The sequence below is a fragment of the Podarcis filfolensis genome, assembly GCF_964270895.1.
Source record: "Podarcis filfolensis genome assembly, chromosome: 8".
Taxonomy (NCBI): domain Eukaryota; kingdom Metazoa; phylum Chordata; class Lepidosauria; order Squamata; family Lacertidae; genus Podarcis; species Podarcis filfolensis.
Window position 1 is genome coordinate 57,446,980 of NC_139611.1, and position 19,381 is coordinate 57,466,360.

At 48.7% G+C, this 19,381-nt stretch overlaps 1 protein-coding gene and 1 long non-coding RNA gene across 7 annotated transcripts in view; one reads left to right on the forward strand and one right to left on the reverse strand.

Annotated features, from left to right (window-relative positions):
- Window positions 1-8,969, reverse strand: part of LOC310767883 — a 936,392-nt gene extending 927,423 nt beyond the window's left edge. The window contains exons 1-2 of the long non-coding RNA XR_014551090.1: window positions 8,695-8,969; window positions 8,118-8,317 (exon numbers count right to left, since the gene is read on the reverse strand). This is a non-coding gene — a long non-coding RNA (uncharacterized lncRNA). The remainder of the gene's footprint in view (window positions 1-8,117; window positions 8,318-8,694) is intronic.
- The window catches only part of MACF1 (microtubule actin crosslinking factor 1), a 293,076-nt gene that overhangs the window by 2,281 nt on the left and 271,414 nt on the right, over window positions 1-19,381 (forward strand). For 3 of the 6 annotated variants that reach the window (XM_083625102.1, XM_083625113.1, XM_083625114.1), the window contains exon 2: window positions 3,548-3,824. In XM_083625102.1, coding sequence (XP_083481228.1) covers window positions 3,605-3,824 — 220 coding nt within the window. In that variant the 5' untranslated portion in view covers window positions 3,548-3,604. Of the gene's footprint in view, window positions 1-3,547; window positions 3,825-16,219; window positions 16,681-19,381 lie in introns of those variants that run through there. The other 3 variants (XM_083625104.1, XM_083625112.1, XM_083625111.1) reach the window with 1 other exon arrangement.

Consider the following 19,381-nt stretch of genomic DNA (forward strand, 5'->3'; position numbering starts at 1 on the left):
TGCATTAACATCTCCACACCTCACACACCCCACGCAAACACACAGAAACCTCATGCCTAACTTCCATAGAAGCTGTATATTTGCCTGTTACAATTTTCAGTACAAGAGCTCCATCCTGTGACATGCAGTGTGCATGTGTGAAGTGCCTTTTCCTCACCGTTGAGAAGCTGCAGCCCCCTCCAACACGTTGGGAGTTGCAAGACAGGGCTTCTAAGACAGCATTCCCCACCACTCTATCTGACAGGCGAGGCATGCATATTTTATTTTGAATTAAAAATTGGAGGCATGCCTTTGTTTTTACTTTGAAAAGAAGCCTGCCTTTTATGTTTCTCTGTAGCTGCTAGATGGAGGTGAGCAGGGACTCATGCAGAGAAGTAACAGGCAGCCTCCTCTGAAAGTTTGAACATGGCTATTCTATGGCATAGGGCAGGAGTAGCCAATGGAGTTCCCTCTAGATGTTGGACTATAGCTCCCATCAATCCTGACCATGGTCATGCTAGCTGGGGCTGATGAGTGTTATCATAGAATTGTAGAGTTGGAAGCGACACTGAGGGCCATCTAGTCCAACCCCCTGCAATGCAGAAATGTTGGTTGGAGTCCAACAGCTTTTCCAGGGCATTTGTTAGCTATCCCTCGTATAGGATGTGACTCCTAGGTGCACTTGAACCCTGCAGCTCTTTGTAGAAAGTAAGTAACAAGACTAGGGCCAGATCACACTGGAGATGGGCCAAGATGAACAGGGAGGCTGCAAGGGGTTGGACAGATCTGAACTCTTTTTCTTCTTTCTAAAGTCAAGTTTCTAGACCTCATGGAAGTGAGAGTTGAAACCAATGTCCTGCAAAAGCACTGAAGCTCTAAAAGTACCACTCATTCCTTTATGACTTCCTGCCATGTTGCCCTCTCCATGTCTTCTCTTTTTCTTTTAAATATGTTTTTATTATTTTATATAACAAGGACACAGAAATAAATTTGGCACCCAGTGCAGAGGACTAATTTTCTTGCTTCCTACCATCAATTAACTACAATACGTATTTTGTAACTTTAAATGGTCTTCTTCATATGTTATCCCAAAAAGTCCGTCCATGGCTTGCTGTGAGCACTGGAGATTGTGCTTGTCCTTTATTTTAATTTCCATAGAGTACAAAGCAGTCCCATTGTGCAATAAAATCACCCATAGGCCTTCGTCCGGTAGTGGCTACAGACCTTTCTTTTCCATACCTCTTTGTGCTTACAGACTGGCAGCCTTCCCCAACAAGGTGCCCTCCAGATGTATTGGACTCCTCTCAGTCTCAGCATCATATAACAATGGTGACTGGGGCTGATGGGAGTTGTAGTCCAAAACATCTGGAGGGCACCAGGTTGGCAAAGCCTGATCCATGCACATTTTCAGAGGGATAGGTAATGCCTTCCGTCCATGTAGCCATTGCAGGGAATATGAATCAAATAACCTAAGAGCTACCCTGCTGGTTCAGGGCAAAGGTCCTTCTCTTCTAGGTTCCTCCTTCCCACTCTGGCTGAACAAATGCAGCCCACAAGCAAGGGGTTAAGGCAAGTCCAGCCACCGACCCAGTAGCCACCCCTGCATTATGTAGCAGCCAATCCTTTAAATTAATTATGTGTCACGTGGATGAGAAGACTTCTTTTGGTCTGTTCTGAATCTCCTGCCAACCCCTTTCCTTGGCTGACCCCTGAGTTCTGGAGCTGTTTCCTTCACATCATTCCTGGGCAAAACCACCCGCACCCTTGATATATTTGGAGGAAAATAGGGGGAAATGAATTTGCTTCGTTCAAAAAGAACATCTGCGGGATGTTTAAAGCACAGGAATCTCAGGGCAAAACATGCAAATGTGCATAATGGCTACTGATTTGCATAAGCTGTTAGGAGTACAGTCTTTAAGATTCTTAGGCAGATGTCAAGGTTTTCAGGCACAGAGAATGTTCTGTTTTTGGAGCAAAGGAGGGAGATCAACTTGCTCTTGGTTCATTAGCACTGTGTAAGGTGCAATGCTTTCCGGGGCGGACTTTGGTAATCTTTTGTACTATGGTGCCCCTGAATGGATCTTTTCCATTATGAGTCTTCTCAATTTTGCACCCTGTTGGCTTGGTGCCCTGTGTGGGGGGGGGACTGCCCGCACCACCCTAAATCCAATGCTTTGGAGTCACCCTCCTGCCAGGAGATGTTTGTAACCTCATGGTAGTGGAGATCAAGGACCTGGGGGCTGGACTAGATGGGAAGGGCAGTGCAGGAGAGCATGTTTAGAGCGCCACTCCCTCACCACTGCTTGACTCCACTTGTCTGTGGGGCGAGTCCAGCTCTGTGCAGCTCAGGGGGTCGTGGTAAAATCTGACGGGCAGCTGCTGTTCCTGACACAATCCATAGCCAGGTCCTATCTCAGACTGTACAACACAAATGAATTTTTGACCCACAGAGGCACTGTAGCACTAATATCAAGCCACCCTTTTTGCTCATTGAAGGGTTCTGATAGGCTCAAAAGCTTGCTTGCTATTTTGTGACATTTTGGCTGGTGGTAATAAAGGGACTTTGCTCCCCCACCCCAGAATAAAAATGGCATGTTAACTCTTACGCTGGTGTAACCTATCACTTCCACTGCTGATACTGTGGAAATGGGTTTGGCAGGTTTCTCTCTGAGAAAAGCTTATTTGTTTGGCATGCAATGGGTAAGCCAAAAGTCCCCAAAGGGATGTCCCTGCTGTGAAACAAGCACTTGCCCTGCTCTGCTATACCACTAGTACAGCCACACCACACCCAAGAACTGGGCCCCAGCCTAGCAAAGGATTCTGGAGCACCCCAGGAAAGACAGTGCAGTGTCTGGAGGGCTTTGGCTGGTCCTGCATGTCTAGGTTTCAAGGGCAGATATGTTACTTCCAGAAAGCTGGGTAGCTGTAATTCTTTGGAAACTATTTGGAGAGTGGCTTGCACAGTGGTAGGGTACAAGCTTGGTTTTCAGAGGCTCCCAGTTTCAATTCCAGAGAGGGATGGAAAACTTGCCATTCAGAGGAGACAATACTGTGCAAGATGGTCTGATGGTATAAGGCAGCGTCATCTGTTCGAATGCTCACATAACACAAAACCGTGGTGTAACTTGGCAATGGTCCTTGTTTGGATGTGTGAGCCCAGCTCAGCCGACTAACCAGGGCAAGAAATCATGATGTGCTAACCTGTTGGTTTATCAACCATGGTTTGTTTTAACTACGATTGGACATTTTGCTTGGACGGAGCAGCTTTGCTTAAGCATGGTTTGCTTGACTACTCCATCCTGGATGCTCATCAGGCTACAAATAGTGTCAGCTGTTTTCAATTTCCCATCAATTAACAAACCCATCACCATAAATTCACCCACTCACCCATTGGCTGTTAGGTGCCTTCATATTCCCACTAACCTGAGATGTGTATGCAGCTCTGATAATACAAATGTCTTTGTTACTTTTACTGTGTGAATCGCAGTTGAGTGCAAAACTATGACTATGGAATTAAACTGATCAATTAATATATCAATAATTGTAATAATCATGCTGATATTCCTAGGCTGGCTGTTCCTAAGGATCGGCAGCCCCTCTGTGCCTCCTTCCCTCCTTCGGGGCCATGTCGTCCTCCGACGAAGAGACCCTGAGCGAGAGGTCTTACCGGAGTGAGCGTTCGTGCCGGAGTGAGAGGTCCTATCGGAGTGAGAGGTCCGGCAGCCTGTCTCCTTGCCCACCGGGGGACACCTTGCCCTGGAATTTACCTCTCCATGAGCAGAAGAAGAGGAAAAGTCAAGACTCTGTGCTGGATCCGGCAGAAAGAGCCGTCGTCAGAGTAGCCGGTAAGGAAGCTGGTTTGGTGCCATCGTTTCAGGGAGGGGAACCTCAGGGCGGGGGGAGGGACTAGTGTGGCCCTTGAAGCCTCTCTGTATGGCCCTTCGGACTGTCTCCAGGCCACTCCCCCTTTTTCCAAGCCACACTCCTCTCTTACCTTGCTTTGTACCCTCCTGGAGTCTTGTTCCCTCTCTGGAATGTGTCCATGAACTTTGCTTGCCTGGATAGAGGCTAGAGAGACTGTGGAAAGATAGATGAGCCTACTATACAAAAGTAATATTTACAGCCCTTGCCCCACCCACTTTTGCCTCTGCCCTTCCTCCCAGTATATAGCTCTCAGGAGATTGCCCAGAAGGGAATGTCACCCTTGAACTGAATAAGGTTCCCCACCCCTGCCATAATTTAAGGAGGCATTGGCTGATACCTACACAGTTTTCTTTACAGCAGGGTTTCCCAAACTTGGGTCTCTAGCTGTTTTTACACTACAACTCCCATCATTCCTAGCTAGCAGGACCAGCGGTCAGGGAGGATGGGAACTGTAGTCCAAAAACAGCTGGAGACCCAAGTTTGGGAAACCCTGCTTTAGAGGCATGTCAATTCCTAGAAAGTTGGATAAAAGTGAAGATGACAAGGCCCAGGGTCAGGAATGTGACCTCTGCCTATCAAGAATTTCAAAATGCTCATGCATTGGGGTTTATGTTCAAATGCTGGTGGTGAACTTCAGACTCCAGCATGCCAGAGCAGATGCGCACACAGCCCTACCTGAAAAGCTGTCTGTCTGAGAACCGCTTGGGAAAACTGGGCTGAGTCAGGGGGGTGAGCCACAGTCTTATTGTCACGTTTTGGGGCTGAGTCACATGAGTAGGACTGAAATAATTTAGCTCAAAGAACTCATGTCTCCCTGCAGAGCTTAGCACTAGATCAGTGTCTCCCTAAGGGCACACTCCCCCTTTAATTAAAATTAGAAGCACGTCTCACCCAAGGACCTATTTGTTTTTTGAATGTAAAAGGGGGAGGATTTCCTACCCTCAGAGAAGCCTACCCAGCCTCCTGTGTTTCTGTGGAAGATGCTGTTCTTAGGCAAACTCAAAGACTGGAGGTGATGGGTAGCAGAGGAAGGAGACCTGAATTAGAACAAGCGAAACCCAAAGAGAAGGGGGTGTTATCATGATTGGTACCAAAGAACAACTGCTCATTCTCATAAACTTAATTCACTTGTGCATATGCCAGTTTGAAATAGCCCATTGCATCACATTGAGGCTAGGCTGGTGGCAGGAAAAACCTACTGGGAGGATGGATGTGGCACAGAGGGCAGTTTTAAAGTAGCCAATTGGCTTCCAGTGGCAACTCCAGAAAGACAAGAAAATGGGTTGGGATGAATGCAGTGGTTGTCTCTCCTCCTTCCTCCTTCCCTCTTTCCCCGCATCTTCCTGGTACACCCTCCCACCCCCACGTCTCCCCCAGCTGGATGCATCTCATTTCCATATCCCTGCCTCTGTCTTGGGTCTTTCTTTGTCAGTCCTGGGCTGAGGACTTCCACAACCCTGGCCTCCTCTCCAAACAATCCACTCCCTGTGACAGGCTCCTTTGCTCCCTCCTCGGGCATGACAATGGCAGCACTGCAAGGAGCAGTGAAGTGGTCACTAAAGGGGACTTCATCAACTGACCCAGGGTCAAGGGCGTGCTGGGGGCCACCCAAAACCTCTCAGACGGGCAAACACTTGCCCAGTGCTCTGGACCTTGCTAGGCCACCTGCTTCTGCGTTTGTGACAATGCAAATGTTGTGATGTGGTTTTTGTAGCAGCAGTGGAAAGGCAGTGAAAGCTGTGACGGTGTTATGGAAAACAGTGTTATAGAACAATGGAGGAAGGGTGCAAACCTTGTGGCCTTCTGCTCTGAGGGCATCAGAATGGCTATGTTTTCTGGGGATGGGTTGTAGATCAGTGACAAAGCATTTATGCAGAAGGTCCCGGGTTCAAATCCCAGCTGAGAGGAGGCACCCTGCTTGAAGCCTTGGAGAGTCCCGGCCAGTCAGTTTAGACACTTCTGCACTAGATGAACCACTTGCCACTCAGTATAAGGTAGTTTTTTTGTGGCGAGATTCAGGACAGATAAAAAATAAAGTACTTTTTCATGCAGCACATAGTTAAACTATGGAACTTGCTCCCTCAGGAGGCAGTGATGGCCATGAACAGTGGTAGCTCAATGCTCAGAGCTCCCATTTCACTTTTTACAGGATACATATAGCTATAGGGGTCCCAGAATGGATCAAGACTAGGTGCTGAGAGACATGCTCATTTTTTTGATCCAGGTTGCATTCGATTTGGAGGTGCTTTTTGCCTCCTGGAACAAAACATCCAGGCACCTCATGGCACTTATCTACTTGCAGCCTTAGCGGCTTCTTCTCAAATGAAATTGCTGCTATTATTCCATCTATATCTCACCTTTCATCCAAAGGAGTCAAGGTGATATACTTGGCTTTCCCACTCTCCATTTCCTCCCTGTGAGGCAGGTCACCCTGGTAGCTTCCTGAAGCAAAGTTCTTAACCTGAAGCACTATTTCTGGGTTAGCGGAGTCTGTAACCTGAAGTGTCTGTAAGCTGAAGCGTATGTAGCCCGAGGTACCACTGTACAAGTATCCAGGTTGCACCAGAGGGGCAATATTAGATCTAAAACAGCACCAGTCCCCCAAATATAACAGCATACCAATGCAGACTCCCCCTCAAGGTAACTTCTTCTCAGCCAGCTTCTAAAGCCAGGATTCTTTTCCTTTTTCTCAGTCCTTTTCCTTTTTTTCTTCATCCTCAATTCAGGCAGGTGGGGTAGGATACAAGTTTCAGCAGCCTGGAGTAGCCGCTCACTCATCCAGGACTATTAATTAAGCCTCATCAGCTCTCAAGATGTACAAAGGCAGAGAAAGGGGGAGAGGAGGAAATTTTGCATCTCCGAAAAGCATGTTTATAAGAATGCAGTGAATAAATACAGATAACTTGTTGGTCTCCTCTGAGTGTCCTGGTTCATCACAAGTTCTCTCATGGGCAGTCACTGGTTTCCTTTCCTCAGCAGGCCTGCCTTATTCCGTCACTCTAGTGGGCATCAGGTAAATGGTTCAGAGGCAAAATGGCAACAAAGGCAGCTCTGGCTGATTCCTTGTGCTGTCACCATCTCCTTAAGGGAGACATTTCCATGAATGCAGCAGTGGATGATGGCTGTCTTCAACAAATGACACTCGCCTCATTTAGGGGCTGGGGGAAGGATAGCTTTCTGCTGGAATGATGGATTGAGCTGCTACACCTTTTGGGGGGAAATAAGCAGTGTCAATACAGTCCCATATTCCAAAAGAAGTAAAAATGGACACTGGGAAAAGGGGCCATTTGTCGTGGGTCAGTTTTTACGAGATATAAATTGTTCAGACAAGGGGTGCATTGGTCATTCCATTGCACACTAGGGAGTTGAATGCACATCATTGCAAACTTAGGGAAATCCATTTTGTTTGATTGAAAAAGGGGGCATTCCCATCAAATAAGAGACATCTGGCAAGCAGATGTTTTAATCAAACTCTAGTAATTTAATTCCACTATTCGTGTCCTAGTTTATCCTCTGTGATTGCAGTCCTTCCCAGGTTTATAGCAGCTGTAGGTTTTGATAAGCCTGCTGTCCACTTCCTTGTCCAAATCATTAGCAAAGTTGACATGTTCACACATATGAAGTGCAAATATAGCCATAAGAAGGAGCCTGCTGAATCAGGGCAAAGGGCCATGTAGTCCAGCATCCTGTGGCCAACCCAATGCTCCAATGGGAAGCCTGCAAGTCGAACAGGAGCACAACTGCACTGTCCTCACCTGTGAGTCCTAGCAATTGGTATTCAGAGGTATACTGCCTCTGACACTGGAGGTAGAATAAAACCACTGTGGGTAGTAGCCATTGATAGCCTTGTTTTATTGCTACGGCCGATGGCTGATGCAAATCAGGATTCATTCATTCATTCATTCATTCATTCATTCATTCATAGCCTTGTCTTCTGTGAAATTGTCTAATTCTCTTTTAAAGCTGTCCAACTTGGTGGCCAACACTGCCTCCTGTGGGAGTTTAACGTTGAACATGAAGAAGTACTTTCTTTTATCTGTCCCATTGAATCATTGAATTGTAGAATGGTAGAGTTGGAAGGAATCCTGAGGGTCTTCCAGATTCTATTTCATTGGATGTTCACAAATTCTAGTGTTGTGAAAGAAGGAGAAAAACATTTCTCTATCCCCTTCCTCCATGCCATGCATAATTTTTATGAACTTCTATCATGTCACCTCTTACTTAGCCTTTTCTCTAAACCAAAAAGTCCCACATGCTACAGCGTTTCTTCATAGGGGAGCTGCTCCATCCCTTGAATCATTTGGGCTGCCCTTTTCTGAAGCTTTTCCAGCTCTACAATATCGTTTTTGAAGTGAGGTGACCACAACTGCATGCAGTATCCCAAATAGAGTCACACCACTGATTTGTATAATGGCTTCATTATATTGGCAGAGGGACGCAGGTGGCACTGTGGGTTAAACCACAGAGCCTAGGGCTTGCTGATCAGAAGGTCAGTGGTTCGAATCCCCACGACAGGGTGAGCTCCCATTGCTCTGTCCCAGCTCCTGCCAACCTAGCAGTTCAAAAGCACATCAAAGTGCAAGTAGATAAAAAGGTACCGCTCCGACGGGAAGGTAAACAGCATTTCTGTATACTGCTCTGGTTCACCAGAAGCAGCTTAGCTATGCTGGCCACAGGACCCGGAAGCTGTACGCTGGCTCCCTTGGCCAATAAAGCGAGATGAGCGCCGCAGCCCCAGAATCGTCCGTGACTGGACCTAATGGTCAGGAGTCCCTTTACCTATTATGATACTGGCAGTTTTATTTTAATTTATTGCCTAATAATCCTTAGAGTGAAATTGGCCTTCTTCACAATTGCCACATGCTGGGTCTACAGCTCAGTTGACCCCAAGGTCTCATTCTTGGCCAGTCACTGCCAGTTCGGACCCCCATGAGCCTCTATGTGGAATTAATGATCCCCCCCCCAAAAAAAATGTGCATTACTTTACACTAGTTTACACTGAATTGCAGTTGCCTTTTTCCTGCCCTCAGTTTGGAGAGATCCTCTTCACAATCTCTTTTTGGTTTAACGACTTCAAACAATTTTGTATCAGCAGGAAACTTGGCCAACCCTTGAACTGTCTCCTCCTCCTGCAGTCCTAGAGGTGCCATCTCTAAATCAGCTCCTCTTGGCTAGTCAATAGTTAATCAAAATTTTACATGCAGCTTAAAGTAAATAAGCAACCTCTTGTATACCCCAAATGAGGCATCTTATTTCGTCAAGCTGGATACAAGGAAATTGTGTGTTGCCCTTTGACAGGTTTATGTTGTTAGCATCTTTCTTGAGAAACAAGGGAGTGCACCTCCAGGGGTGAAGTCAAACTGCTGCGTTAGCTGTACCAAAGTATCCTTCCTGGGCAGTGTGTATGGAGGTCTTGGACTGCCAAGACAACAAAAAACCCCTCTTGGCCTCACTTATATGGTCCAAAGGAAAGCAGGACAATATGTTTAGCACCAGCTTGGCTGTAGGAATTGCCAGGAGGAAGCATACAAGTGCCATTCAACCGTCTTATGGACTCCACTCCGGATTTGTGTAGAGTTTACTCCTTAACCTTTTCTTCTCCTAAAAATATCCTGCAGGGTACCAGAGGTTTAGGAACAGAGTCTTCCTTCTCCTAGATGGGCTGCCTTCCCAGGTTGATGAGCCCTATATATGATTTATGTATTAAATTTCTATACTGCCCTTCATCCGAGAATCGCAGGGCAGTTTATAAAAACACAAAAATACATACCATAATAACAAAAACAATAAACCCACCCCCCCACACCCTGCAGGATAAAAGGCCACATATTGTTCAATTAGCCAAAGGCCTGGGAGAAGAAGAGGGATGTTTTTGCCTGGCGCCTAAATATATGCCATGAAGGCACCAAGTGAGTCTCCTCAGGGAGAGCATTCCACAGACGGGGAGCCACTGCAGAAAAGGCCCATACTTGTGATGCTACCCTCTGGACCTCTGGTGGAGGAGGCACACAAAGAAGGGCCTCAGATGATGATTGCAATAAATCTATTTGTTTATATAAAAAACCCACAATTTGAGAGCTGGAATTTGAGGACTGGAAGGGGGATATTGGTGAGGAAAGCAGTTTAGGAAAAGGAGGGTGACTCCCATTTACTTGATGAAGTTGTAAATATTTTTGCATTCCCATTATGATTTGGTGCTCTATACTATTGGGTGCTCTGTGTTATTTGCAACTATTCTAGTTTCCACCTGGGAACAGGGATGTGCCACTAAGAAGCCCAGGAGCAAATAGGTGATTTTCTTCTCTTTTTCCTGGGGGTGGGTGGGAATGAGTTCCTTCCCAAGCCTTGTTAGTTTGCATATTATTAATGCATTTAAATACATGCACCTTCAATAATAAGCACTTGGCAGAGAGTCATGTTTGGTGGGGCTGTGGTGGAAATATGATGTGTGTGTGAGAGGATAAATGAAAGTTAAGGACAAACAAAAGAGAACTTTGTGCTCCAAAACATGCTTAGGAAGTGAATGGTAATTGACAACAACTGTCATTAAGTAGCATTGAGGCCAAATCAAAATGCAGACAATTGAAAGCAACAGGGAGGCAAAAATGCAGGTCAGGCTGCAGCTGAAATTGTCCAGGACCTCCCCCCCCCCCCCGGTGCTCACTTCCCTGTCGTGCTCTAAGCATGACAGATGCTTTACTTATTTTTAGGATAAAGTTGACAGCTGAAATAAGCAACACTGTGCAGAGTGTCTTTTCTGGAGATGGGATGTTCTAAAAAAAGGAGACCTGGTTTATTTTTCTGGTAAGCTGGTGATCTGAAGTACATGATGTGTCTTAAAATAAATGAGTCTCCTGAAAATCAGGGATGAATTCACGTTTGTCTCATTTAGGCAGAGGTGAAACACTTGGTAAATAAATGCCAGGTAGAGGCTAGATACTGTAGACAGAGGCAACTTATAATTTGGAGGCTCTATTAATTTGCGTATCTCTCGCTTAAGCTTATGGGTTTGTTTGTTTTAGTAACAACCACCTGGGGGTTATTGATAGTGAGGAACTTCCCTTTTGGACCATCCAAGATGTGTTTTGGAAATTCATATTCAGTAGTATTTAAAACATTCTGCAAGCGCTGTGGTCTAAACCGCTGAGCCTAGGGCTTGCCAATTGGAAGGTCGGCAGTTCAAATCCCTGCGATGGGGTGAGCTCCCGTGGCTCGGTCCCAGCTCCTGCCAACCTAGCAGTTTGAAAGCACGTCAAAGTGCAAGTAGATAAATAGGTAAGGTAAGTGGGAAGGTAAACAGCATTTCCGTGTGCTGCTCTGGTTTTGCCAGAAGCGGCTTAGTCATGCTGGCCACATGACCCGGGAAAACTGTCTGCAAACGCCAGCTCCCTTGGCCAGTAAAGCGAGATGAGCGCAGCAACCCCTGAGTCGTTTGCAACTGGACTTAACTGTCAGGGGTCCTTTACCTTTACCTTTTTACAAGCTTTAAAAAAGAAGGTAATAAGTTTCAAAACCAAATTTGCCACACATTTGGAGGTTGTTGTTTTTTTAAAGGGAAAAAACCCAATATCTTCTACTGAATTTTTGTCTCCTGAAGTTGAAACCCCATAATCCCTGCCCCACCCCCTGCAAAATTTGTTGGAAAGTTGTTGAAAAGCAATGGAGCTCTGAAATCTGGGCTGAACCCTTTTAAAGACAGGCTGGATGGCAGCTGCAAACATTTCTCGACAACAGTCACACCCATCCCACCTGCTTTTAAAGGTGAGACGCATTATGCTCACTTACAAGTCTCTTTCTTCCTATGAAGCTGCTAAGGCGCTCTGAGGCACCCAAGGGTGGTGGATCTGCTTCCAGTGGCAGTGGCAGTGCTGGGTTCTTGGTGATGGGAAGGAGATGAGCCCTCTGGCTCTTCTGCCCCCTTTCCTGTCTGGCCAGCACCCTCCCCTATTGATAGAGATTCCCTCTGTTCCATGAATGGGGGCAGGACAGGGAGCTAGAGGGACTATGTCTCCTTCCCTAAGGCACATACCCATTCTCCCTCAGGCCACTCTAGTCCCATGCCACTCAGGATCAAGGGGCTCATGACACCCAGGCCCACTTTCTCTCCATGGTCCTGCAGCACAGAGTACCTCTGCTATGCTAGGCAGCACTGGAGGTGCTTTGCACTGACACAACTGATGTCCTGTTCCCACCCTGCAGCTGCATTGCATCAACATTTCATGACTGGCCCTTCTTCCCCTTCAGCAGGAAAAATGCTTGCAAATCCTACTTCATCCTGTGCACTTGCAGATGAGTGACAAACAAGAACATTCGTACAGGATAGGCAAATCACGCTGACATCTCTCCTTTTGTACTTCAGGGTGCTTGAATTGGGCTGGAGTGTGCCAAGTAGAACACTTTAAAAACAAAAGAACAAAATGCTTCACCAACCCACTCTGAGAACTGGTGAAGATCACGTGCTATGAACTGGCAATCCCTGGGTTCTGAGCTTAGCTCTGAATTGACACTTGCTCTTTAGACAAGCTGCTGTCTCTCAGCCTCAGTCCTCAAGCTGTAACGTGGGCCTAATAATGCTGGTCTACATTAAAGCATTCCTGGGGTTACTGAGGTAATGTTTATTTGATGCAATCCTATACACATTTGCCTGAAATTCAGCGGGGCTTACTTCCATGTAGACATGTATAGTATTGTGCTGTCAGGATGCAGCTAGACAGGACAGTGAGAGTGGCATGGCCCAACCCAGATGCTCCCAATTTCCTACAAAGTGGTGTGTGTGTGTGTGTGTGCGCGCACGCACAGAATTTACAAAGTGTGGCCTGGAGTGGTTGAGTCCTACACCTTTTCTTTGACAAACCACTTAATCCCTACTCTTTCTCCTTTTGGGGTTACTTTCAGTCACAAAGTTTCAAGGGTGAAAATGGCTTTTTTGAAATGCGTGCATTTGGGGGGGGGGGTGAGTGTAGGTGCAGAGAACCATGGTGGGTGTCGTAAGGGTTCAGCTCTCTGCATTGTACCTCAGTATTGCCTGCAAGGGATGCAGAGGCCTCCTCCCCTCAAAACCCCAGCACCTCAAGTTTTGCTTATGTAGTCTGCATAGGAGAACACTGAGGAGAATTGTCATGCCAGTCAGCTCATGAGAGATTGAAACTGGAATGGAATAAGGCGCTTTTCAGGTTGCCATTGCAACGCAGATGGCTGAGTAACCATTCTGTTGGTTGCCATGGTTACAGAGAGAGTGGGGGGAAGGAAATATATATAGCTGACTACTCCTGGTTTGGCTCCACCTGTCCCCATCCATAAATAGGATAGTGGGTCTCAAGATGCCCGTTTTGAAGGGAGTTCTCCCCCTCAGAAAAAGACTAAGGGTTTTTTTGGGGGGGTTAAAGTTATTATTATTATTACATGTTATAATGTATATAAAACAGAGAGAACAATTACAGGAACAGACAAAAATTGAAAGATGAAAAACAACACTATAAAACATGCACATAGAATGAGTTAAAATAAAAAATTAAAGACTATCAACTTTATCAAGTTGAAAAAGACTAGTTTTTTAACACTTTGTGTTGTGGCATGGGACTAGAGTGGCCTGAGGGAGAATGGGTGCCTTAGGCACATGGAAAGGAGAATATTATGTTACAAAGGCAATGTCTTCACTGGGCCTAGTTTTTTTAATTGTAATAATTATTATTCTGTCTTATGCCATCAAAGAATGCCCTCAATCACTTTGTGTGCAGGACACTCATTCCCTTCTGAAAACCCCCAGGGTTGCTCCAAAACATTTTGGTGCTCAATGCAGAAATGGAGTATATAAATTCAGTCCATCCATTGCCCAAGTGACTGCCCCCATACACAAATTGATAAAGGGCACAATTCAGTGAGTTCTCCTGCGCAAGCAACTTTGCTCTGCCCTGTGCCACAGCTACGGGTGAAATTTGCCTGCCTCTGCCTGCCACTCATTGCAGCCCCACCAGCCTGCGGTCTTGTGTCATCACAGGAAATCCCCCAAAAGAGAATCTTTGGATTTTCCTGCTAATTGACCCTTGATGAAAGTGCAGCTGCTTTTGTGCACATACAGAGAACTCTTTCACCCTGCCTCAGTCTGCACACCTCCATTTTCAGCTGGAGACAATTGAGGCCCATAGCAGTCAGAACTTATCTCATACTTCACTCCTTTTCGGGGGGGGGGACCCGGCTTTAATTCCCAGCCAATTTCTGCCATCCCCTTTATTTATGTCAGTGGGCACATCCTAGCTTCCCAAATAACGAAGTACCGGTAAGCAGTTTCTTTTCTGGGGTCTTGCATTTCTCGGGATTTCCCACCAGATGTCGCTCAAACTCTTCAATTCATTTGCTGCCGGGTCCCTCTTCAACTATGACAGATTCTCTTCACCGAAAGCAGATCATTGCACATGACCATCATAGACATCTATTTTTGCACTGATCACATTCTGGGTGAACAATGGCACAGGCCTGAGCTACTTCCAGCCCACCTGCTGGGTATGTGGCCTTTCTTGCCTCCTGCTTTTGTTTACTGGCACTCTGCCTGCCCCCCCGCCCGCCCCGCCATCCCAGCAGGTTTGCTGAATTCTTGGTGGAATGTTTTTGGCTTGGTGGGACACAAGAAGCTCAGACATGGAGCAGCAACACTGACCTCTGCTCCCCCACCTTGGCTTAAGGAAGTGTTAGCTTCTAACGCTACCTGGTTTGGGAAGATGCTAATTTATTAAGACAAAGTGCCTAGGTAGCAAAACAGCCACTCCTGCAGGGTGCCTGGAGAAACAAGGTGGATTTCTCCTTGAACCAGCAATGTGGAGAATGCCTTCAATGGGGTGCAAGGTTCGCTCAAGGAAAAAAGCCGGGGGAGCCAGTTTGCAAAGCAGATCCAAGCTCAGGAAGGTTTTGACAAGATATATGGAAAATGAAAGGAAAGGGGAAACAATTTAAGCAAGTGAACATAGGATTGCAGTTTACCGCTGCCCATACCTCAGAAATACCTGGTGCTCTCCAGGTCCATAAGAATACAACAACTAGCAGCCCATGGGAACCATCTGGAAGGCGCTGGGTTGCCAATGACTAAACACTTGCCTACTTCAGAGGTGGAATAAATGTCACCATACAGCTCATGCTGAATGCCTCTGACTCTTGGCAGCGGATTTAGAGGAGCATGACCAGTTTGGTCACACTGGGCACAGAGCCTCAGGGGCGCTGCAGGAGATGCCGTAACAATGCTTTAGAATGGAGCATAAGTGTTGGGGGGTGAATGTTAGTGTTGCACAGGGCGCTGCTGAAATTTGAGACCCCAAATGCTGCCTTTTGGGGCTCTGTGATGGGGCTTCATCCTTCAAGGAGCCTCATCTTGCACCAACCATCAACTCCAACAGCATGCAAGGACTATGACATGGCCACTAGTTTCAATGAAGTGTGGGACCCTGCAGGACTGGCAGAATTGATACCATTATTGGGACCCGTAACTGGACAGGTGAGAAGTTAGGATTTGGTAGCGTGTGGTTGGAAGATTCAGCTGTCAGGGCAGGTGAAGGCCAGGCCAGGCGTGGAGGTGGGGTTCTGGGCACGGTTCTGCTGAAAATGATCAGTTGCTGGCCCAGCCCTGCCATTTGGCTGAGTTGAGGTGGATGCTAGGAGGGTAGGGTGGGCAGACCTCTATATGCCACATCAAGCCCTCAGGTGTGATGGAGGACATCACCAGGGTAGAAGTTAGATTCAACAGCCTGATCACCTACAAGGACTGGAGTGGGTGTGCATTGAGTGTTGCTTTTCCTCCGAAAAGCAGCAAAAGGGCTAGGGAGAGCCTACCACAAATTTAGATCTGGGGTGAGTTCCTGACTTCTTTGTCCGCTGCCCCCCATCCTTTTCTGTTTCTTTCGCCAGAAAGGATTCCGGTGGTACTTGGGGGTGGGCTGTCCCCGCTCCCTCCGGGCTTTGAGGCTTCTTGGATTGTTGGCGGGGGCAATCCAACCAACCCCTTCTGGGTTTGCATCCCGCCCTTCTGCTCTTCTTCGGATCCAGTTTGCTTTTCTGTTCCAGTCTGTCCTCCTCTTTCCCTTTCCGCCTCTAGTTCGGGCCGTTTCCTGGCGCCTCTCTTCTGGATCTCGAGGCCTGCATCGCGAGGCCTCCTGACACCCCGGAGCCTTTCCCCTTGCCTTCGGGGCCCTGGGTTCGGGGGTCGCACCTGGTTCCCGGCCAGCCCAGCTCCTGATGCTGATCCGCCCCAAGTGGCGCCAGCCGGGTTCTGCCCTCGCTCTGCCTCTGCAGTTCCGCGGCCGCCCGCCGGGCGTCGCCTCCGCCGCCACTCGGGCTGCGCCGGGCTGAGCAGGCTCCTGCCGGGCCGGCAGAATAAGAAGGCGAGCCGCCGAGCCGGGGGCTGGCCTGGGCCTCCCTGACAGCAGCGGGTGGAGCTTGAGCCGGGAGGCCGGGAAGAGAAGGAGGAGGAGGAGGAGGAGACGAGGCGGAAGGAAGGAAGGAGCAGCAGCAGGAGCAGAGCCGGCGGCAGGGAGACGCCGACGCCGCGGAGCTCCAGCGCCCGGCCGCCTCTCGCCTTCCTCGCCCGACGCGCAGCCAGCAGGCAGGCAGGCACCAGGCTCGGCACAAAGGGATCGCCGCTCTCTCGCCCGCGCTCCCGCCCGCCAGCTGGTCTGGCCCGGTCCGGGGCGGGCAGCGCCATGGCCGGCTACGTGCCGGGCAAGCTGCCGCTCAACCGCAGCCAGGAGAAGGAGTTCGTGCAGGCCTACGAGGATGTCCTGGAGCGCTACAAAGGTGGGCTCGCGGCTACTTCGGAGAAGGGAGCGGCACCGGCGGGCGGGCGGGCGGGCGCCCCCCTCTTCCTTCTCCTTCCCTACCCTGAGCGGGCTGCCTTAATAACACACACACACACACACACAACCCGGCCCAGGTGGGCCCCCCTCGGGCAATAGGGATGCTTGGGCGGGGGAGGCGCCGAAGGATGCTAAAGTGGGGGTGTGGGAGGCAAGGAGAGGGTTCCAGCCTGGCTGTCAGAATTCCTGCCGGGGAGGGCGGCGGCGGCGGGGAAGCCTGGTCCGGTGCTGGCGATGGAGGGCTCGGTCGCGGTCCGGCTGGCTCCTCCCTGCAGCCTCTTTGCCTGGAGAGCCCTTCCTGCCTCTGGACGCTGTTTGCCGGCCTGCTTCGCGCAGCGCCTCCTCGCCTGCATTCTCCGGCTGGCCGGGGAAGGGCTGCCTGCTGGCTCCGCGCCGAAGTGCGGTGCTGGGGTGTGTGTCTGCCGGGGGAGGAGGAGGAGGAGGACGGCGGCGCCCCCTCCCGCTCCATCCTTCCAGGCCCGAGCGGGCCCGGTCTCCTCCGCCTCTCAGCCAAGGGCTGTCCAGAAGCGGCTTTCCCTTTGTTGATGGGCCCGCAGGCGAGCCGCGTGCGGGTCTCTCGCAAAAGGAGCGCCTGGACTTGCCCCACCCGGGGACACGGGAGCTCTCCCTGCCCCGCTTGGCTGCTCCTCTTTAGAAGAACGGATAATGACGCCTTCCATTTAACTTTTGTTGCCGCTAAAGCAACAACGACGAGGCGCCTACACGCCCTTCCATTCAGATCACCGCTGTGGGGTCATAGGAACTCAAAAGCCAGTGCTGTCGAGGCTCCTTCGTGGCGGCCCTTGTGATTTCTGGTGTGGTTTGTGGGTTGCATGGGCGGGCGGTGGGTGTGCAGTTCCCATGTAGACTCTCTTTTCTTCCTTGATGTGGCTTGTCTGTCTGTCTGTCCCTGCAGGCATGCAGTACATTATTAGCATCACCCGTATATTCTGCCCCTTCCTACCTGATTTCCTCCAGGTGTTTTGGACTCTGCCTCCCATCACCTGCTCTCTGGGGCTGATGGGAGTTGTAGTCCAGAACACCTGGGGAGTAGGGTGGAGGCTGTCCAAAGCATATGCATTGTGCAGTCAACAAACTCAGCACAAGGGAGTCAATTTTGTGTGTGTGATCAAAGCGGGTATTGGCGTGTGAGTCTCCTTTGCTGAAAGGGCTGCTGTTCAGTCACAGAGCATGTGCAGAAGGCCCTAGGTTCAGTTCTCCAAGCCATCTCCAGGTTGGGCTGGGAAAGGACTCTGCCCTGAAAACCTGGAGAGCTGCTGCCAGTCAGTGTAGACAATGAGCTAGACAGAGCAATGAATTGCCTTGGTATAAAACGGCTTCCTGTGTCTTATTGGTGAAGTCTGTGCAGAGGGAACGTGGATCTGGAAGATACAACGAGGCAGCTTCCAAGCCTACCATTTCCCCCATAAACTTGGGAGGCATAGCTGTGCTAAACAGTTTTTTTTTTTAATGGCAGGTGGGTGGCATAATGACTATAATCCTTTCACCTGTTCAAAACGTCTTCTGTATTAAAAAAATGCTAAAAGTGAGGAATAGTTCTGTATGCAGTATCCAGACTTCACAACATTGGGGGATGGAAATAAAAACTGGGAAATCCACAAAGAAACACATGTTTTGTCCTGCTAAATCTGCTGCTGGAGAATTGAGTGCTTGCTTGTCTAAATCACTGCTGAACTCAACTGACTTCTTTTTCTTCATTGGGAAACTGGCTGGGTTGCTGCCTTGATTTGGTGTCCTTGCCGTACTGCACAGTTGCACTTTGCTGGAGCTCACTTCCCTAATCAGACGTCACTCTCAAGATAGATAGTGCAAGGGAGGAAAAACGCCCTTAAGAACAACCTTGCAAACTGTCCAGACTGGAACTGGGTGCTGGAAAATAGCATAAGAAACATAGGTCATGCGAGACAGTATCTGGTGGCTGCTCTACAAAGTTGCCAGCTTCAGAACTTTGTGTTCTTCATAGATGGTGAGAGCAAACTTCAGGGTTGCTGTTAAATAGCTTCCAGTTCCAATAAAACAGGTTTCCCCAACCAGGTGCCCCCCTGAATGATTTGGACTCTGTTTCCCAGCAGCCAGTGGGCTGGGATGATGGGAGTTGTAGTCCAGCAGTGTTTGGAAGGTCACAGATTAGGTGTCCCTGAACATCTGGGGTATTATTTGCCAGGCCTAGTTAGGTTGCTTTTTCCTGAGAAAAGGGATGGCCTGAACATTCTGGTTGTGGGATTGGAGCATCCCAATGTAAACTCTGGAAGCTTATATGCTGTTGGTGGTAAATCTTAAATCAGTGGTCCCTTTCAGCATCCCAAAAGGTCTGTATGGTGCCAACTCGCTCCTAGCCCATATTCAAATCTTCCATTTCCCCTGCAATTCTCTTGCTGAATCCCCAACTGTCTTACCATGGTTCAACCTTGTTAGCTTTACCTCTGCTGTCACTTTAGGCTAGTTTCTCCCAACCTGACTCCCATCTTCCCTGACCTTTGATTTGTGCTGGGTGGGGCTGACTGGAGTTGTAATCCAACAGCATTTGGAGGGCACCAGATTGGGAGGTGATGAATGTACGTTTCTGGGGGTGCAGTGCCTGTCTTGTTTTATCTTATGATGTAAAATGCTGCACACTGAAT